This window comes from Somniosus microcephalus, chromosome 17 (assembly GCF_052327205.1).
Source record: "Somniosus microcephalus isolate GS21.2 chromosome 17, FLI_Smic_1.0, whole genome shotgun sequence".
In the NCBI taxonomy this organism is placed as follows: Eukaryota; Metazoa; Chordata; class Chondrichthyes; order Squaliformes; family Somniosidae; genus Somniosus; species Somniosus microcephalus.
Window position 1 is genome coordinate 82,131,338 of NC_141003.1, and position 22,580 is coordinate 82,153,917.

At 43.7% G+C, this 22,580-nt stretch overlaps 1 protein-coding gene across 1 annotated transcript in view; it reads left to right on the top strand.

Moving 5' to 3' along the window:
* The window catches only part of sfmbt2 (Scm like with four mbt domains 2), a 228,546-nt gene that overhangs the window by 90,173 nt on the left and 115,793 nt on the right, over positions 1-22,580 (top strand). Inside the window, exon 7 of the mRNA XM_086010750.1 lies at positions 16,017-16,114. Within this exon, the coding sequence (XP_085866876.1) occupies positions 16,017-16,114 (98 nt within the window). The remainder of the gene's footprint in view (positions 1-16,016; positions 16,115-22,580) is intronic.

The window sequence follows — 22,580 nt, forward strand, 5'->3', positions numbered from 1 at the left end:
TTTAGTCTCGATTCCCCATGTGCAATGCAATGGGAGATCGACTAATATTAATTTAAAAAAAACACAATTCAGGGAGTACTACAGATTTAGCTGTTGGGTAAAATTTATTTTATTTCTGTGTACTGTGGTATATTAACTATTTTTGGTAGTGATTGTAAATGATGACCAGCTTGAAAGGGTGTGTCCGTGGAAGCTTCAGGGAGATCTGTGGTCCTCTAACAGGACTAGACAGACTAGATGCAGGAAGGATGTTCCCGATGGTCAGGGAGTCCAGAACCAGGGGTCACAGTCTAAGGATAAGGGGTAAGCCATTTAGGACTGAGATGAGGAGGAATTTCTTCACCCAGAGAGTGGTGAACCTGTGGAATTCTCTACCACAGAAGGCAGCAGAGGCTAATTCATTAAATATATTCAAGAAGGAGTTAGATATATTTCTTAAGGCTAAAGGGATCAAGGGATATGAGGAGAAAGCAGGGATAGGGTACTGAATTTGGATGATCAGCCATGATCGCATTGAATGGCGGAGCAGGCTCGAGGGGCTGAATGGCCTACTCCTGCTCCTATCTTCTATGTTTCTATGAAAGGAGTGCACTAGAGAACTGATGTTGTACAGTACTGAGAACTGATGATGTTGTATAGTACTCTTTAGTGTCGTCCTGAGCACTATATTGTTGTCCTAACTGTGTAAATAAGAATTGCTTATCTACGCTAGTTATGCCATTCAAGTGTTACTAACTTGTTTTATGCTTTTATGGTGGTGTAGATTCTATAAGTTACATTAATGATTAAAAGTTTCACTTCATTCAGGTACTTTAAACAACATTTCGGTTGCTTTGAATATCCAAAGTAAATGTTTAATATTGGGAACGAATAATGAATGAACATACATACGAAGCAGGAGTCGGCCCCTCGAGCCTGCTCTGCCATTCAATAAGACCATGGCTGATCTGATTACTCCACATTCCCGCCTACCCCCGATAACCTTTCACCCCCTTGCTTATCAAGAATCTATCTACCGCTGCCATAAAAATATTCCAAGACTCTGCTTCCACCGCCCTCTGAGGAAGAGTTCCAAAGACTCACGACCCTCTGTGAGAAAAAATTTCTCCTCATCTCTGTCTTAAATGGGCGACGCCTTATTTTTAAACAGTGATCCCTAGTTCTAGATTCTCCCACAAGAGGAAACATTCTCTCCACATCCACCCTGTCCAGGCCCCTCAGGATCTTATATGTTTCAATCAAGTCACCTCTTACTCTCCTAAACTCCATCGGATACAAGCCTAGCCTGTCCAACCTTTCCACATAAGACAACCCGTCAATTCCAGATATTAGTCTAGTAAACCTTCTCTGAACTGCTTCCAATGCATTTACACCCTTCCTTAAATAAGGAGACCAATACTGTACACAGTACTCCAGATATGGTCTCACCAATGCCCTGTATAACTGAAGCATAACCTCCCTACTTTTGTATTCAATTCCCCTCGCAATAAACGATAACATTCTATTAGCTTTCCTAATTACTTGCTGTACCTGCATACTAACCTTTTGTGATTCATGCACTAGGACACCCAGATCCCTCTGCATCTCAGAGCTCTGCAATCTCTCACCATTTAGATAATATGCTTCTTTTTTATTCTTCCTGCCAAAATGGACAATTTCACATTTTCCCATATTTTTATATTCCATTTGCCAGATCTTTGCCCCCTCAGGTTCCCTTTGTAGCCTCCTTATGTCCTCTTCACAATTTACTTTCCTACCTATCTTTGTGTCATCAGTAAATTTAGCAACCATACCTTCGGTCCCTTCATCCAAGTCATTTATATAAATTGTAAAAAGTTGAGGCCCCAGCACTGATCCCTGTGGCATACCACTCATTGCATCTTGCCAACCAGAAAATGACCCATTTATGCCTACTCTCTGTTTCCTGTTAGCTAGCCAATCTTCTATCCATGCCAATATGTTACCCCCTATACCATGAACTTTTATTTTCTGCAATAACCTTTGATGTGGCACCTTACCAAATGCCTTCTGGAAATCTAAGTACAGTACATCCGCCGGTTCCCCTTTATCCACAGCACATGTTAGTTTCTCAAAGAACTCCGATAAATTGGTTAAACATGATTTCCCTTTCACAAAACCATGTTGACTCTGCCTGATTACTTTAAACTTTTCTAAGTGCCCTGCTATAACGCCTCTAATAATAGCTTCTAACATCTTCCCAATGACAGATGTTAAGCTAACTGGCTTGTAGTTTCCTGCTTTCTGTCTCCCTCCCTTTTTGAATAAAGGAGTTACATTCGCTATTTTCCAATCTAATAGAACCTTCCCTCAATCTAGGGAATTTTGGAAAATTAAAACCAATGCATCAACTATCTCACTAGCCACTTTTAAGACCCTAGGATGAAGTCCATCAGGACCCGGGGACTTGTCAGCCCGCAGCTCCAACAATTTGCTCAGTACCACTTCCCTGGTGTAATTTTCTTGAGTTCCTCCCTCCCTTCCATTTCCTGATTTACAGCAATTTCTGGGATGTTACTTGTATTCTCTACAGTGAAGACTGATGCAAAATACCTGTTCAATTCAACTGCCATCTCCTTATTTTCAATTATTAATTCCCCAGACTCACTTTCTATAGGACCAACGCTCACTTTGTTAACTTTTTAAAATATCTATAGAAACTCTTAATATCTGTTTTTGTATTTCTAGCTAGCTTTCTCTCGTACTCTTAATTTTTCTCTCCTTATTAATCTTTTAGTCATTCTTTGCTGTTTTTTATATTCTGTCCAATCTTCTGACCTGTCACCCATCTTTGCGCAATTATATGCTGAGGGGGGGAAAAAGCAACACTTTTCAAAAATGCTTAGGATAGAGGTCAAATCTGCAGAAAAGTAGTTTGCATGAATTGTCTAACTTCTAACCATTATATAAAAACATCTGTATTGCTCATTTGGAAATGACTGTTTTGCTTCTTTGGGCTCGATTTTGTCAATGGGGAGCTTTTGGAGGCGGGACTCCCACTTTTTGGGTTGTAGTCCCGCCTTCATCGACTTGTAGCCAACCCACGCTATTTTCCCTTGATTGACCTTGTTAAGCCCGCTCAGCGGGCTCAGCAGGCCAATTAAGGGACACCTGGTTACTGGTGACGTCAGCGATTGACATTTCATCTGTCAAGAGCTTTTGACAGATGAAAAATCAGCGTTTGACAGCTCTGTGAAGCTGTCAAACACTGACAATCTGTCTTCTAACTTGAGTCCTTCTACTGAGACTCAGTTAGAGAGCTCTCCAGACCAGAAAGCAGAGGCTGCAGCTTTTGACAGTTCAGCGGCCATTCTGCTTTCTGTGCCGGTGAGCTGAGGGACTCACAAGAACTGAAGGAAGGATGCCTGCAGGAGAAAGTAAAGGTAAGTAAAACTTATTAAAACACTTTACACTTACCTCACACGCTTACCTCTGCACATATGCACCCATCACTCACCTGCACAACGGACATCTCGACCCCTCCAACCCCTGCAGACCGACAGGTCGGGTACCCGCCTCCTGGGACATTGGCACGGGGGTGGGATGGGTTCCTGCCCCCGAATCTGCAATTTTCCCACCACTCCCGCCTCCAAACCCACCTCCTTGGGGCTTGGAAAATCGAACCCAAGGGGGGAATTTTAACATGAACAACAGCCGCCTTCCACCAGCTTTGCTGAAGCCAGTGTGGGAGCACCTCATAGGAGTAGCAGAGTTGGTAAGTCTTTTAAGAAAAGCAGTATCGATTGACACTTGGTGTGATAAATTTCAGGCAATTGTTGTATACGGCATTAAATTAATCACCTTTATCACATTTGACACATTGGTCTGCAGTGTCTTTTCATGGCAGCTTCTGAGTCTGCAATGTCAGTATGTCACAAGTTGGCAGAATGGTTTCAATGTTCATTAATGTAGAATTAAGGGAGTGGTAGAGGTGGTAACGAGAACTGTTAATGCAGAGGGGCTTTGTGTAACTATTCAGGAGAGAGGAATGAGCAGGTCACCAGACCAACTGATCCCTGGCATACTGGCTGCCAGTCATTGGGTTGGCACTCCTTCTGTTTCTACCTTGCCTTCACCCAAGTCTTCTTTGTTAGAGTAACAGCAACTGTCATCATCTATCACCTCCAAATGCAATCCTCTCTTTAAGAAAGAAATACTTGCATTTTTATAGCGCCTTTCATAACCTCAGAACATCCCAAAGCGCTTTACAACCAATGAAGTACTTTTGAAGTGTAGTCACTGTTGTAATGTAGGAAACGTGGCAGCCAATTTGCACACAGCAAGCTCCCACAAACAGCAAAGTGACAGTGACCAGATAATCTGTATTAGTGATGTTGATTGAGGGATAAATATTGGCCAGGAAACCGGAGATAACTCCCCTGTTCTTCTTCGAAATTGTGCCATGGGATCTTTTACATCCACCTGAGAGGGTAGACGGGGCCTCGGTTTAATGTCTCATCCGAAAGGTAGTGCAGCACTCCCTCAGCACTACACTGGAGTGTCGGCCTAGATTTTAGTGCTCAAGTCTCTGGAGTGGGAATTGAACCCACAACCTTTATTACTATATTGTGCAACGTGCAGCACACTAAATGATGTTGGGCATTTTGTAGGAAGCCCCCAGATCTATTCAGGCACCCGAACCTTTGTTGCACGAGCTCTAAGTGTGCTCAGTGATCCTGGTGGTACCATGGCTGTCATACCTAATCTGTTCAGACATGGTGGTGTTGTGGAGGAGTGTCCTCATCCATGTGTGGAAGGGGTAGCCCTTGTCCCCAAGCAGCAGTCCCCTAATGTTCCTAGAGGATGGAATAGTGGGGGGATGGTTGACTTTTGCAGATAAAGGCATTGTGACAGCTGCCTGCAAAACTGGCACAGACTTCCATGATCCTTCAGTGATGTTCACAGACCAGCTGGACATTAATGATGTGATGGCCCTTCCTGGTACGAAAAGCTGCTGGCTCGTTTTCTGATGCCTCGATGGCTACATGAGTGCAGTGAACCCCTGGACATGAGGGAAACCAGCCATGCTGCAAATCCCAGAGCGCTCTGTTTGGCTGTTGGCGTCCATGGGAAAGATGATGTATTAGTTGGCTGTGACTGTTCGGAGAATAGTCATCTGCTGGAGGCAGCTGTGCACTGCAGGCTGGGAGATGTCCACTGAAGTGTCCTGGAAGGAGCCTGAGGCAAAAAAAGTTTTAAGAGTGGAGATGTCTTGGACAGTCGCTGGCAAAGCATAACCACCTGGCCAGCCGACAGACGGTCTTGTTGCATGAGGCTGCATAGATCAGTGACCACCTCCCTGGAGAAGCACAGCCTTCACATGCACTGCTCCTTAGATATAGCCAAGAAACACACTCGTGACTTAAAAATCCTGTTGGCTGTGTTGGCCCATCTGTGAGCAGCCTCCCTGGGGATCTCATTGAAACTTATAAAATTCTGACAGGACTGGACAGACTAGATGCAGGAAGGATGTTCCCGATGGTCGGGGAGTCCAGAACCAGGGGTCACAGTCTAAGGATAAGGGGTAGGCCATTTAGGACAGAAATGAGGAGGAATTTCTTCACCCAGAGCGAGGTGAACCTGTGGAATTCTCTACCACAGAAGGCAGTAGAGGCCAATACATTAAATATATTCAAGAAGGAGTTGGATATATTTCTTAAGACTAAAGGGATCTAGGGGTATGGGGAGAAAGCAGGGACCGGGTACTGAATTTGGATGATCAGCCATGATCACATTGAATGGCGGAGCAGGCTCGAGGGGCCGAATGGCCTACTCCTGCTCCTATCTTCTATGTTTCTCCCTCACTTGCTGTCTTCTAACCAGTCCACCTGCTGCTGCTGTTGTTGCTCCTATTCCTCAATCCACAAGAATGGCACCCAAAAGCTGAGAGTGTTTATTCATGGTGTGTGAGGCAAAAATAAAATCAGAAACAAGCCATCTCCAAGCTCAAAAATCCTGTGGAAATCCAAAAGGTACAATAGAGCAGGAAAGATGTGACTGCACTAGAGAGGGTACATAGGAGATTTACGAGAATGTTGCCAGGACTGGAGAATTTCCGCTAGGAGGAAAGGTTGGATAGGCTGGGGTTGTTTTCTTTTGGAGCAGAGGAGGTTGAGGGGTATAAAATTGAGTGCCGAGATAGAGCGGATAGAAAGGACCTATTTCCTTCAGCAGAGAGGTCAATAACCAGGGGGCATAGATTTAAAGTAATTGATAGAAGGATTTGAGGGGAGTTGAGGAGAATTTATTTCACCCAGAGGGTGGTGGGGGTCTGGAACTCACTGCCTAAAAGGGTGGTAGAGGCAGAAACCCTCATCACATTTAATAAGTACTTGGATGTGCACTTGAAGTGCCGTAACCTACAGGGCTACGGACCAAGAACTGGAAAGTGGGATTAGGCTGGATAGCTCTTTCTATGAGAGCAAAATATATTTGAATATCAAAATTAATTGCAATCCGGTACTACCAGAGGTTGCAGTGTTTCCATTAGCATTTGTTTAATGATGTTCCTTCATGTTTTGTTCATGCACTGAAGATTCTGCTAAGCATTCACATTATGAGAAAGATTGGAGTTCCTTGTAGCAGGTGTGAGATATTAGCTCATGTGTGTTAAGTCTGTGTGTTATAGTGAGAATTACTACACAGACCACAAGAGTAAATTCAACAGGTCTTTACTGGTTGGAGGTCGGACTATACTGAATACAATATTATTACACTGCTTATATACCGGTGTGGTCACCACCGGTATTACGTATACAGCAGCCAAAGAAAGTAGTACCTTTCTTAAGGTGGACCAGGCTTAAGTTCTCTTAAGGTGGAACAGGTTACATACACCACAATCCTCCCTTTTTAGCTTAACAGTCATATCCCCAAATAAACATAACATATATACATATATAACTTCAGGTATAACAGTTCAAAGGTTCAGTCTCTCAGGAGGCTTTCTGATTCGGCTTGGATAACGCCTTTCAGTGGTCTCTGATTCTTGTTGTTGAGGTGCCTCCTCTAGTTGGTTGCCAATGTATTGGGTGCCCTCATCATCAAATACATTCTCGGCCGAGGTGGATGCTTCAGGTTCATGAACGTCTTCCACAGCTGTCTCTGTCACAACCATGGGTTCGACCCTTGCTCTCGACTCTACCAGTTGATCCGCATGACGCCTTATCACATTATGACCAATATCTACGGTGTACATCTGAGGTCCTTGTCTGGCCCGGATTGTTCCGGACTGCCATTTTTCGTTTCCATAGCCCCTTGCCATCACTGGTTGTCCTACGTCGAAAGTTCGAGTGGTCTTGCTGTTAATATGCCGAAACTGTTTGTTTTCCACTTCCCTCCGCACATTTGGTTTTAACAAGTCCAACTTGGACCGCAACCTCCTGTTATAAAACATCATAGCAGGACTTTGGTTAGTCACGGCATGATCGGCATTTCTATATGACATCAGGAACTTATCGACCTTGTGTTGCAGCGGAATCTGATCATCATTCATGGCCTTAATAGCCTTTTTGAATGTCTGGACAAATCTTTCAGCCAACCCGTTTGTCGCTGGATGATATGGGGCAGAGGTATAATGTTTAACTCCATTCTTCTTTAAGAATTGTTGGAATTCTTCCGATACAAACTGTGGTCCGTTGTCCGAACAGATCTGTTCTGGCAATCCGTTCCTTGCGAATATTGTTCTTAACACCGCAATTGTCTTTTCTGAAGTAGTGGTATTCATCTTGATGACTTCTGGCCATTTGGAATGTGCGTCCACCGTGATTAGGAACATGGAGTCCATGAATGGACCAGCAAAGTCAATGTGTACGCGTTGCCATGGGGCTGAAGGCCATTCCCATGGGTGTAGCGGTGCTATCGGAGGTGCATTTTGCACTTTTTGACACCCAGCGCAGCTTTTCGTTAACTCCTCAATCTGTTGGTCAATACCCGGCCACCATACATAAGCCCTAGCAAGACTTTTCATTTTAACTCCCCCCCCCCCCCCCCCCCTCAGATGACCTTCATGTAGTTCTTTTAAAACTCTTTCCCTTAACTTGGGAGGAATAATCACTCTTGTCCCGTACATCAAAGTACCATGGCAGACGGACAGCTGGTCTCGCCTTGCCGAGAATGCCGGTAACAGAGGATCACCCCGTGTTGGCCATCCTTTCACTGTCACCTCGTAGACTCTGGACAGTGTCGGGTCGTTCCTGGTTTCTCTTTCAATACTTGCGTTGGCGACCGGTAAACACTCGATAATGGTCGAATGAAATAACTCAACAGGGTCAACTTCCGTCGTGTCTTCATCTTCAGGTAGTGGCAGGCGCGACAGGCCATCAGCATTGCCATGCTGTTTCGTACCTTTGAATTCTATCTGATATTGATGTGCCCCTAAGAAAAGAGACCATCTCTGGAGACGCTGTGCTGTCATCACCGAAACACCCTTCTTAGGGTTAAAAATGGACACCAACGGTTGATGGTCCGTCAGAAGTGTGAATTTTTGGCCCTGTAGGTAATGATTAATCTTCTTCACTCCCCATACAAGGCTAAGGGCCTCCCTATCGATCTGCGCATAGTTGCGCTCAGCGGAGGTCAATGATCTGGATGCAAACGCGACTGGCCTTTCCGTGCCATTTGGCAATTTATGTGAGAGTACTGCCCCAATACCATATGGAGAAGCATCACAAGCCAACCGAATAGGCAGTGTCGGGTTGTAGTGAGCCAACACTTCCTCTGAGGTGATCAATTCTTTGCTTTTGCGAAATGCCTTCTTACAGTTTTCGCCCCAGTCCCATGGTACCCCTTTCTGTAAAAGAGCGTTCAACGGATGCAGCACCGTGGATAGATTTGGCAGAAATTTATGGTAATAGTTAATTAATCCTAGAAACGACCTCAACTGAGAGACATTCTCCGGAGCGGGAGCCTTTACAACTGCCGCTATCTTGTCAGGAGACTTATGAAGCCCCTCCCGGTCAATGACATGACCACAGTACGAGATCCGCTTCTGGAAGAACTCACATTTCTGCCGATTTACCCCAAGTCTATACTCTTTCAGTCTGTTGAGCACCAGTTCCAAGTTAGCGAGATGCTGTTCATCACCATCACCTGTGATCAGAATGTCGTCCAGGTAACATTGTGTGCCTGGAATTCCCTGTAATACCTGCTCCATGGCCCTCTGCCAAATTGCTGGAGCCGATGCCACTCCAAAAACCAGCCTATTGTACCGGTACAACCCTCGATGCGTGTTGATCGTGAGGTATTGGCGTGACTCTTCTTCAACCTCCATCTGCAAGTACGCCTGCGCCAGGTCTATCTTGGTGAAGTGTTTCCCGCCAGACAGTGAAGCGAAAATATCCTCAATCCGTGGAAGCGGATACTGCACCGTGTGAAGCACCGGATTAACGGTGATTTTGAAATCTCCACAGATGCGAACCTTCCCTGGATCTCCTGGCTTATTGTTCGCAGGACGTTTCATAACGGGAACAATGGGCGTAGCCCACTCACTCCAATCTACTTTAGACAGTACACCTGAACGTTCTAGTGCTTCCAGCTCCGCTTCAACCGCAGGTCGTATTGCATAGGGTACCGGTCTGGCTTTAAAAAATTTTGGTTGTGCATGTTCATCAATCTTGATGTTTGCCGTAATTCCTCTGTGTTCCCAGTCCCGGCTGGAACACCTCTTTAGCCTCATCCAATATTCTGGACAATCGTTTAGGTTTGACAGCTGTTTCCCCGGAATCTATCGTTAGTGCTTTCAAGGAGTGCCAGTCCATATTCATTTTCCTAATCCACTCCCGTCCTAGTAGTGGTGGACCTCCTTCAGGTAGCACATATAAGTCCATTACTTGGCTTCCTTCGCCCTTGTGGACCACTTCTACCTCTATTTTTCCGATGGGGTACACTCTTTGCCCCGTGTACGTTTTCAATATAATCTTCGTATCCTGTAAGGGAATATGTTGGAATAACCTTCTGTAATCTTTCTTATTCATGACCGTCAATGCCGATCCAGTGTCCAATTCCATTTTTACTTGAACTCCTGCTATCTTAAGAGTGACCCAAATTGTCTGGAGGTCTGTATCCTTACCAACGTTGTGTATTCTTAAGCTATCCAGTTCATTACTGCTAGCGTCTGAATCTGACTTCTGTTCGGTCGAACTGTTCTTTGTCACCTTGTGTACCTTTGCATATTTTCCTTGCGGTGACTTTTTGTTGCTGGTCTTCTTTCCTGACCGGCATACTTTAGCTATGTGGCCAAGCCTGCCACACGTTCTGCATTCTTGGTTTTTAAACCAACACTGGTCCTGATCGTGCGTTGTCTTTCCACAACGATAACATTTGACAGAACTCAAACCCAATTTGTTTGTACCGAGTTCCGGTGGCCGTAGCTGGATTACTGCCGTGCCTCTCGCTGCGGCCTCGTGTGCTGCTGCCATAGTGACCGCCTTCTTGAGAGACAGCTCATTCTCCTCGAGCAGTCGCCTTTGTGTTTCCTGTTTAAATAAACCACACACAAATCTATCTCGAAGTGCCTCTGTCAGTCCCGTTCCAAACTGACAATATTTTGCTAGCTTACGTAATTCCATCAAATATTCAGCATTGCTTTCATTTTGCAGCTGTCTTCTATCGTAAAATTTAAATCGTTCCGCTAGCATCAGCGGCGTGGGGTTAAGATGATTTTTTAGGACAGTAACAATCTGTTCGAACGTCTTATCCGCCGGTTCATCTGGTGATAACAGGTGTTTCAATTGCCCGTATGTCTTCGCACCCATTAAGTTTAGTAATGTTAGTGCTTTATCTGCCTCAGGAATTTTATTTGCCTTACAATAGTTTTGTATGCGTTCTACATACATAGCCCAGTCTTCTATATCACTGTCGAAGGCATTAATGTTCCCATGTTTAAGCATCGTAGCAATTTATCGTATTTTTAATGTTATCTAAGATGGCGGCTTGCCGTCGTCCTCCGCCCACAAAATGGCGGTTTTCCCGTGCTTGGCGGTCTTCACCCGTCCCCCGACGCTGTCTCCGCTTCACCACGGCTCTCGCGCCTTCAGTTTCCCCAGACGCTGCGCCTTTAGCCCGAATGCGGCCCTTATCTCCGGTCGCGATCGATGTCCCGCGCTGCGCCTCTCGCTCGAAAGCGGCCCGGCCCTTATCTCTGGTCGCGATCGACCTCCCCGCCCTTATTCCTCCGTCTTCCCAGCCCCGTCTGTACAGCCAACGCGGTTGACTTTCTGTCGCGTCGCTGCCCGGCTTACCCACCACGAGGTAGTAGAAGAAGCTGACAGTCGCTGATGGAGGCTTCGAGGTCAGGATGTCTTCTGCACTCCGGTTGCTCGATGCCTGCCGCTCGACGTGTCTTCCCGTAGGTGATGAGGGTGGAAACCTCTCTTCGACGTCCTGTCTGTGGACGAAGTCGCCGTGGAAATTACTGCAGCAGGGTAAGAATCGGACTCGTCGCCACTGTTAAGTCTGTGTGTTATAGTGAGAATTACTACACAGACCACAAGAGTAAACTCAACAGGTCTTTACTGGTTGGAGGTCGGACTATACTGAATACAATATTATTACACTGTGCTTATATACCGGTGTATTACGTATACAGCAGCCAAAGAAAGTAGTACCTTTCTTAAGGTGGACCAGGCTTAAGTTCTCTTAAGGTGGAACAGGTTACATACACCACAATGGCCTAGAAATTGAGTGCCCTTAGCGCCGATTTTGCGGCGCTAGAGGGCCTAGCGCTGCATTTGGCGCCGGCGCCGAAATTGCCTGGGGCCCTTACGCCGCGGTAGACCGGTAGCGCTGCGCCGGCACCGATGACGTCATCGGTGTGCGCAGCGTCCCGGTTGCCATGCCGACGGGCCCCAGCGCCGAAATTCAGTTGCGGCCGCCTCGCCCGTGACAGCCGCAACTAAGACTCTGGCAACAGAGTCTTACGAGTCTTTGCGCCGGCGCATTAAAGGCCCCGCGGCGGCCGGCCGCTTTCCCGCCGGCCGCCTGGCCGCAGCTCCCTCCCCGGACTTCCCCCCCCCCCCCCCCCCGGAACAGAAGCAAGCCCGGCACTTGTCCGAGGTGCCGGGCTCATTTTTAAAAAGATTTTCGCGGGCCGCGATCGGGTGCAGGCAGCTCCTCCTTAAGGGAAGGAGGAGGCCTGCACTTCCCGAGCCTGCCGCACCGCATCGGGTGCCGCAGCGCCGGAATTGCGGCGCGAAACGGCAGTTAGCGCCGATTTACCGCCGCAAAGACCCTTCAGTAGCGCCGGCAGCCGTTTGGGCGCGGCCCTGCTGAATTTTTGGCGCGCGCAGGGGGACTTAGCGCCGGCACTAACTTCCGGCGCTAAAGCCCTGGCTAAGCCAAAACTCAATTTCTAGGCCAATGTGTTTAACTTCTTCAGAAAGAAAACCACATAAAAAGAAGCAACAGAAAAATCTCCTTTAATTATACAGAATTACTAGCTGTAATATTCCTTGGGCATAATATCATCTTTAGAACACCAAGCCATTTCATTAATCTGTTTATTTTTGATTAGATTAATTTGTGACTATCAAGTTTTAGTTTATAATTATTGCTTTGTGTGGTATTCCAGCTCTGCTAGACAGTTCTGCCTTGCCAGCAAGCACTTTTGTGCCTGCTATGCTATAATTGATTTCAAAATCAAATAAGCACTTAATGCTAAAATAATGAAGTTATGATTTTTTTTGTACAGTTTGAAGTACAAAGTAATTTTCTTTCCCACTGATTAAACTTACTGCTCTTTCTTAATTTGATATCTTAATAACTGAGGTAAATGAAGAAGCTTAAAATGGCCTGTCCCAGCATTCCGCTGTTTTGGGAACAATCTGTTGATTTGCTAGACCTAAGTGAATGCTGCACTGAGGAATAACAGTTTATTGTGGTAGCAAATTGATTCGCCCTAAATGAGGGGATTAGTTTACAGTTTTGATTGTTTTGTATCTGAGGTGGAAAAGCAAGGAACTTGTCGAATATTTTATTTAAGGGAGATGGTTTATGTAAGTGTTTGATTTAACTCTTGTGTTTTAAATCTTGCATCACCTCAGTTTGTTCACTTAGAACTCTCAATTTAGAATGGAATGAAATGTAAAAAAACAACTCAAAAATCCTGTGGAAATCCAAAAGGTTCAATAGCACACAGATTACAATGATCTGAGTGCCTACACCGAAATGCACCTTTAAATAGTGCTTCCTGTTGCCCTCTGAAACCAATCCCGCTAGGTTTTGTTTAGCAGGTTGGGCGAGACTTAATCATTTTTTGAGTTAAAAACATGTCACGCTCTTAATGACCTCACAGGACCCCAATTTGCATGTACTCATATCGCCTCGGCGACATAATAAAAAAAAGTTTGTGATTAAAGCGGCAGTGAGCAGGAACAGGGTGGTAAGTTTTCAGAGGCGGTTCTTTTTAACTCCAAAAAAGTTAGAACATTGTCCTGATGGAATGTGGGCTGTTGAGTGTTGAATTTAATTGTTTAGATTTAATATTAGCAGTTTGATGTTGCAATAAGCCTCTGATTGACTGTAAGTGACTGTAGCTCTTGCTGGTGGTTTGTGATTGCATTCAAGCCATTTCAGATGAACATAAATTTGTTGTTTCAACCCATTCCTAGTGAGATTCATATAGTAGCGCTTTCAGGCTGTGTTTGAATAGAACATTTCAAGTTTACAACTGTATAGTGGGTCCCAAAGCATGATCGAGGACAGACAGAGTGACACCTATACTGTGCAGTTTGATGCTCCATTTTGGAACATTTCAACCTAGGTTGAGAGAGGTGCTAGGTGCAGGCCAAGTGCTTTCCCATAAGGAGGAAAATAGAGAAGTTGCCTCGGAGTACTCATTTGTATCTCATAGAAGCCAACTAAAAGCTTGTTGTCTGGCCAACGCTCTCGACTGGAGAGTATTGTATGAGGTGGAGAAACTACAAGAAAAGTAGTTTACATTTTTATAGCCGTTCTCGTCTAAAGAGAACATTTAGAACTGCTTTGTAGTTTAAAAAAAAAAAAAACCCTAACCGGGATAGAAAGGGACAGAAGTGCAGGGGTGGAGGCTGAAAGCACAATTGAAGAGCAGGGTTTTTGAATGGGGGGGAAGAAGTTGCAAGATGGAGGAATTCATGCAGCGTTCTAGAGGGCAGGGATGCAGACCATTGAGGGGTGGAAACAAAGAATGAATCACTGTTGGAGGAGGGAGAGAATGTGCGCAATGCATAATTGTAGCAGATTGTGGAAGTAGGCCGTGGAAGAATTTGAAGATAAGGATGAGGATTTCGGTCACGTGCTGGGGTGTGGAGCTTGGCGAGCGTGTGCTGATTGGGGCAAGGAGGCTATTGATGTCCTGTCCAATGTTCCCTCTAATTTTTTTGGCACCTAAAGGGGCCCACAGGCCATTCAAAATACCGTGCATGCGCAAGATCCCTGGAGCGCTGCGCGGCCGCACAGCTTAATAGGAACGTTGGTCCTGACTGGAGAAAAATAAAGACAGAAAATAACATTTGAAAATGTGTTGTGGAGGTTAGAGAATAAGAGGTGTAGAGCCATTTAGTAAATATGACAGAAGCAACTAAAAGCATGTTTTTGAACAACAATCAAACCGTGTTTAACACAAACTAAGTGATTTTTTTTAAGCTTCCTTTGAAGAGATTTGCACATTAGATACAATGAGTAATATTTTCATTATGTTATTTTATGTTTATAAAGAATAATTCTGAAAGTGTGATACACATACCATTATTCTTCGTTATCCTATGGAAAATTGCTTCATTAGTAAAGTGTTTTTTTAATGTTTAGTTGTTGCTGGGCTATAACATTGGTCGATATTGTGGATATTAGTGATGCTGAAGTTAACAAAAATGATTTTGTTTCCACGACCTTGCAGCTAAGCTCAATTCCTGTTTGATCTGCACACATACATTTCAGTATAAAAATATTGCCCACACAATTGAGTTTCAAAGCCGCAGTATTCATTTTCCATTTGAGTATTGCACTTTTTTTTATGTTGGGTCCTTTTCATATAATTTACTGATGACCACTGTGCACTTGGATTGATTGTGGGTTACTAAAATTAAAAATTTTTTTGAAGAGTGAGGATGGAGTTAAAATAATTACAGGGGATTTGGAAATGCTGCAATTTATTACATTTTCCTTTCATTTATAGGACCTGGCAAACCTTTGAACTTGCCATTTGGGCATAGCACATTCAAACTATTACAGGAAACTTTTTTTATCCGGCACCGACTGGACCGGCGTGGTGCCGGTTGATCAAAAAGTCCGGATTACAGAGAGGTATACTTACCAAGGTAGGAGAGCCCTGTACACGGCCACAGATCCAGGCGTCCCTGTTGCATGGCAACAGGTGCAGGAACCCCGGTTACACGGCCACAGATCCAGGAACCCCGGTTACACGGCCACTAATATGAAGTAAAACTTACCTGAACCTACTCCTGAATTTTGCCGGTTAACAGAGATTTCCGGTTATTTAGGTGCTGGTAAAAAGAGAGTTTCCTGTATAGAGAGCGCCATTTTTTCCTGGTTTACTGAGCCCTGGTCACTCAATGTTTGAATACAAAAATGTTGAAGTGTAGGAATGTGTTGCATTTCTTTAAAAGTAGCAAATCAAAGAGCAAAATAATATTTTGTACTCTGAACTTTGTCTTCATGCTGTACTGTTTAATCTGGACCTGCTTTCACGTGTTGCTGGCTTTTGGATTGTACTTCCTTAGCTTCCAATTAGTATAAATTGAGATTCATTTTATTGACAAAACTTAGAGCTCAATAATCTCAACTGCAAGTTAACCTTAAGTTTTAGTAAAATCGCTCGATCTTGGGCTTAAAAAGTCAGGATTGGAAATCAATAGTAGTTTCAAAAATGTCAGCATGGAACAGTACAAAAAAGTAAGTGATGGATTTAGCAGCTGTGAATTCATGTAAGTATTGAAAATTGCTTGAAAATCTTGTAGACTATGGTGGCTTCTTGGTGTAAATTCTCTTTATGTGCTCCTTTGCAGAAATCCAGGCTCTTCGAAGTGACACTGAATGGAAGGATGCCCTTGAAAAGGCTCTGACTGAAGCTGAAAATTTTTCATTGCCACTGGAGGTGTTTAAGGTAATGATTTATTTAGCCTTCTAGATTTACAAAAAATAAACCAATGCGTTTGGATTTGCTTGTTTAAAATTTCCAAATCCCTTCAAAATGATTTTGTTTTACAAATTAATCCTGTGGGGGGGGGGGAGGAATACATTTTAAGTTCTTATAAACATAAAAAAATTATCATATTGATGCCAGGTCAAATTTGTTTTTAGGGCTAAGTGCTGCACCTTAACAAGCACTAGTGCAGACAACCAGATGATGTAGATCATGTCTACCCAAATATGGAAGAGTGAATTCAAAGACCATACAAACTCAGTAATTGCTGTCATTAGTGCCCTAGCAATGCTGGGTAAAAGGAATGCCTGTGCATTCTTTGCATAAAACATTGGGTGGGGATTTAAAAAATTAAACCGCCACCTTGGCCTGTTCGATTGCATACACTAAGGGTTTTTAAAAATTTTAAACTCTCTTTCAGGCAGCACGGAGGCTGCAGGCCACACTACACTGCAACAGCCCGTCCTCCCGCTTAAAGGACAACCTGCAGGCTTGAGGGAGAAGGGGTTAGAGGGATATGGGGGCAGGTTGGAAAGAGGTCATTAGAGTGGGAGGAGGCTCGTGTGGAGTATGAACACCAGCATGAACTAGTCGGCCAAATGGCCTGCTTTTGTGCTGTAGATTCTATGTAAAGAGAATTCATCTACTTTTCAGCCCACAAAAAAAAATGAGAGTTGGATAAAGTGGAACAGGAAACGATTGCTGCTGAGGTTGAGTGCTGTACAGGAAACTCTCATTTAAACGGCACCTAAATATCTGGAATTCTCTATTAACCGGCAAAATTCTCACTCCGAAAACAACACCTCAATAACCGGCAATGTTGCCGAGTCCGAGTCTCCCGCGGTGGCCGAGTTAGTCAGTGGGGGTAGTTCTCCAAACTGCCACTACTCGGCTTCTTGGCGCTGTCGGAAGTCGGAACACCTCAATACCCTGTAACAGGAGTCTGACTCTCCCGCGCTGCCGGTAGTCTCTTCTGATCCGCCATTTTATAGGGGTACTGTGTGCCTCCCACGCTGCTGGTAGTCATTGCATTGCAGTACCCTCAACTGGCAGTACTGTACTTAATCAAGCATCTTCCACCATCCATTTAACACCGCATTCTGTAGGTGAGTACCCAATTACTGTATACTGCACATTTCTTGATTTTTTAAAATTTTTCTTTGTTAAAAATAGCCTCGGTAGATAACCCTGTCCGTCATCCGGAATTTTTGATCAACCGGCAACACGCCGGTCCCATCGGTGCCGGATACCAAAGAGTTTCCTGTACTTGGCATCGCTGTGGACAATTTTCCACTCCACTTTATCCACTAGGAGACTGGCCGCAGCATCACAAGCACAGTTGGCAAACGCACTACTCGGTCTCCACTTTCTACGGCGCTGCATCACATTATCCAGCAAAGCTCTCCCATCCACTTTATCCAACCCAGCTCTGCTTTATGTTTGTGCATAAAATGATAACCTAAGTAAAATCAATGATTTTGACATAAATGAGATGGAAGTTCTCGAAAGGTTAATAGGGCTCAAAACGAATAACTCACCAGGGATGGATGGTATTTCATGTGCTGAGAGAGACTAGAGAGGAAAGTTGTGAGGCACTGGCGATCATCATGGGAGAGTCAATAGGCATTGGGAGGTACATAAAGATTGAAAATGGGCTCTCGTTCAAAAAGGGTGACAAAATAGATATATATAAAGAAGAAAGAGAGCCTTGCATTTATATAGCACCTTTCACAGCCTCCGGACGTCACAAAACGCTTTACAGCCATTTAAGTTCTTTTGAAGTGTAGTCACTGTTGAAATGCAGGAAATAACAGCAGCAAATTTGAGCACAGCAAGCTCCCACAAACAGCAATGAAATAAATGACCAGATGATCTATATTTTTAGGTGTTGGTTGAGGGATAAATGCTGGCTGATGTACCGGGAGAACTCCCCTGCTCTTTGAATAAAGCCATGGGATCTTTGACAACAACCTTAGAGTGCAGACGGGGGCCTCTGTTTAATGTCTCGCCCAAAAGACGGCACCTCCGACAGTGTTGGCCCAGATTATGTGCTCAAGTCTTTGAAGTGGGACTGGAAGTCACAACCTTCTGACTCAGCCCACGATTTTAAAGTAGGGGGAGGGAGAAGTGTGGGTACTGCGCGCAAGGCCCAACGTGAGCAGCGAACCTGGGGAAGTCCGGTGACTTAGAAGCACAGCCGATCTTGATGACCGGGCCTAATTTCCATGAATTTTCTCTGACTTGGATCCAATACCTCGCTGGCAGGCAGGAGCAGGAATTCGGGTGGCAGGTGACCGCAGCCAGGAACCCAAGGGATTGTCCCTGCCAGTCAGGCAAGTGGTGGTGGGGGGGATCAGAGGGGGGTAAGCCACTTCCCTCATTTTAACTGTTCTCTACCACTGGGGGTGCGGTGGGGGGGGGGGGGGGGAAATCGGAGCCAGAAGCTCCATTTCCTTGACTTTGAGGAAGTGAAAACCCAAGTGGGCTGTGGAAAGCCCTACGCTGTGATTTACCTAGACTTCCAGAGGGCTTTTGATAAGCGTGCCACACAAAAGGCTGTTAGTTAAACTCAAAGCTGTGGGGATTTAGGGTAATGCATTTTTTTAATGCAAAGTAGTCAAATTTGCAGATGATGCCAAACTAGAAGGGGCACTGGAATCCACAGAGGCAGCTAAGAAATCACTAAATGAATTGGACAAAATATTTTAAGTGGATAGAAGAATGTCGAGCTCTCTCCAGTTGACCGTTGACCTCCGTAGGAAAAGTGATAACAACAATAGCTTGCATTTATATGGCGCCTTTAACGTCGTAAAACATCCCAAGGCGCTTCAGAGCGTTCTCAAACAAAAGTTGGCACCGAGCCACATAGGGGATATTAGGGCAGAAGAGGAAGGTTTTAAGGAGCGTGTTAAAGGAGGAAAGAGAGGCGGAGAGGTTTAGGGAGGGAATTCCAGAGCTGAAAGCACGACTGCCAATGGTTGAGCGATTCAAATCAGGGATGCGCAAGAGGCCAGAATTGGAGGAGCGCAGATATCTCGGAGGGTTGTGGGGCTGGAGGAGGTTACTGAGATGGAGAGTCGGCTAGTCCGTGGAGCGATTTGAAAGCAAGGATGAGAATTTTTAAATCGAGGCGTTGCTTAACTGGGAGCCAATGTAGGTCAGTGAGCACAGTACAAAAGTGATTGTACTGGTTAGCTCTGCTGAACAGGACCTTGGTGACTTGCTTGATGCTGCTGTGCACTGGCGAAGCTTGGTCACCTGGTACAGCAGGCAATAGGTCTTGCTGCAGAGATCTACAACAGCCTCCCTGGATAAGTGCAGCCTCCTGATCCACTGCTCCTTAGATAGATCCAGAAAAGTGACTCTTGGCCTATAGACCCTGTGTGCTGGGTATAGCCTCTTACGAGCAGCCCCCCTCTCTTGCAGTGTTCTAATAGACCTACCAGCTGGTTGTGCTGGTTACTGTGACTGCTGCTTCTGTTGCTCGTCTGTATAGTGTTTACTATATTGTAGCTGCATTGAGTTTTTATACTCATTCTACCAGCAGCCACAGAGTATATGGAAAAACTTAAATATATTGTAGTTGTAAATGTAATTTCAATTTTCTTCTTAGCAGTTGATTTCCCATGTACATGTTTGAGGTTAACCTGGAGAACATCCATAATTCACTTTACTAATAGAGAAGCACATAAGTAAAGAGACTGTTTAGGACTGTTCCAGTTAATGGATTGTAATTTTAATTGACAGGAAATGGAATATTAATTGGCTTATCATGCCAACTAGGACTGTACTGTGTGTTTTAATTTCACCTTTTCAATGTTCAGACTTAAACAACATGGCATAAAGATAACCACTCTAATCAGGAAGCCAACCGCAAGTAAAGACTTTTTAAGACCCCTTTAGTGCAAAGAAAATAATAATTTAAAATACTAAAGGAGAGTGGACATTTTTCCTTTTGAAAATAAGGCTTTTCACAGGTTCTTTGGGAATTTATTCTACAGTGGTAGTCCCATTAGCTGCACTTCTATTTATCCTGCAAATATTCTGGAGGGTTGTCTTTCCTCAAAATATTGCCTAATTTCACAACCTCTTATATTATTTGTATTTTTTCTTTACTTGGTAAATAGAGCTACATTTTATTATTTGTGTTGTACTTATTTTAATTCCCGTGTTCTGAGTATTGCAGCACCAAATGCGCACATTCAAAATATGGGGACTCTTGATTATCTGCTATTTTTTTTCTTATCCATGAGTGTTCTCCCCATTTGTGGTAGATAATAGAGATCCTACTGTACCTGAATATTTCAATTAATCGTTACGACAGTGGACTAAGTAAAATAATCAGGTTTGCGCATCTCATATGGGAACTGTCTTTTTATGCAAACACTGAAGATAAGTGACCCTTGAAATTCATAGAATTTTATTTCAATGAAATAAACTGAAAATTCCCATTGTTCTTTATCCCCCTTTGGCTAACTGATGAACACTAATATCTATTGAGATTTAAAAAAAATGCTTTTAAAGCTAACCTGAAAGTGTTTGATGTACTTATGGGAATACGCGCTTTATCAGCTGCCTGGGCATTCTTCGATTGGATGCAGATAAAGTCACGAGATAAAAAGATTATTGCACCTGTAGCACCGAAAAAGGTGTACAATAATGGACAGTTGGGATTGAGTTACAGGGCAATTACACAAATCAATTGTGGGTATGGTGTGTGGGGGAGGAATTCAGGTGACATTATGAACTGAGTGTGCGGATTGATTCATTCGCAGCCGAATCCTGAGATTCTAGTTTAAAAATGCCTTTTAGCTCATTGGTTAAGGTTTATTTTATTAATTGTGGTATGTAGACTATTTTGAGGTTGTTATTATTATTGAAAAGCTTAAGTAATTGAGTACTTCATGAATAAACCTCGCTGTCCTCCTGTACTGTAGTGTCATTGTAGTGCTGGTTTAAATCTGCGCAGGGTTATCAGTTATGCCACATTGTTGATATCAATAAATGCAAGTTGGCAACCATGTGATGGAAAAGTTTCCAAGAAATGTAGTCATTCAACTTGTAGGATGTGTTTAATGTGAGAGAAAGACTGTGACTCTTCCAAAAATATGCAGTAAATGTTGTAGATGTGGTTGAAGCAAGGATATCATTGCAGCAGTTGTATTCTGAATAGTTTTATTGCCTTGCATCTCTAGGAATGAGTAACAAGAGGCCTGTGCAGAAAATCTATTCAACTTGCCAATCTGCCCTTTCAGTTTGGCATTCTGCCAGTTTTGATTTCATTTTGTTCTTGCTGTAATTGCATGTGGGACGCTGGAAAGAAATGTTAACCGTGATGCTGGAAACCCCGCTATTGACAAATGATTGCTACATAGATGTGAGCTGCAAAAGATGAATACTATTTTATTCATCGATTTGCAATAACCACATAAATTGTGCCCTCTTTGGATGTTTGTTTTTATATAAACAATTATGACTCATTTTATAGCTAGTAGTGCTCCCAGTTCTATTCTAATTACATTTAGTTAGTCATTCATAGCTGTTTGCAGTTACTGCTTGTATTAGCATTCAGTTTGTCTTGCAGCTTCTTAAAATGTCTGCTTCATGCAGGAGTCTTGTTAATCTCCTTTCTATAAATTTGAGTAATGGTTCAGGTCTCCTTAACACTTCAGAAAGAGCGAATGCTTTGTGAGAAAACCATGTTAGTTTTTAAACATTTTAAAATTAAAAACAGATGATGGAAAAGTATTAATTTGCCATAAGCATTTATTTTGACATTGTGTCCTCTGTGACTTTTGAGGAGAAATCTAGAATTGTTTGCTGAAAAATTCAGTGCAGACTTTAGTGGCAGTCAAAAGGACATACAGGCCATTAATTGAAAACAGTCAATAATGTCACAGAAAATCCTATGGCACTTTAGGGCCTTTTCAAGGCCCTCGATGGATGGAAACTCTATTTAAGTCCAGGCCTAAATCCTTTAAGAGTATTGTAACCATACATTTTTCTACCCTTTCAGAAAATCTACTGAATTTTGAAACCGTTTATTGCAAAATCATGATGCATGTTACTTTTTCTTGATGCATGCTCAACCATAGTTTCTTAAATTGCAGATCAACTGTGGAGAAATTGAACTGTTCAGTAAATCTCCTGTTTTTGTTGTTGTTAACTCTTTCTCAACCCAATAGTGAAAAATCAACATTCTTCAGCAGGCCACTCTTGACCTGCATGAAGCAGATGAAAGTCAAAGTGGAAACTGCTTTATGAAGGGTGTTATAATCTGCAAGCAAAGCTAATTGAGTTTGCGAAGATATGCTCAACAATGTAATACCCGAGAAGAAAAAGAGAAACATTGTGACTCTTAGTCCTGCGCATCAACCTTGGGGAGCATTAGGTTTAGCCATTGATCAAATGTGTAAGAAAATTCTTG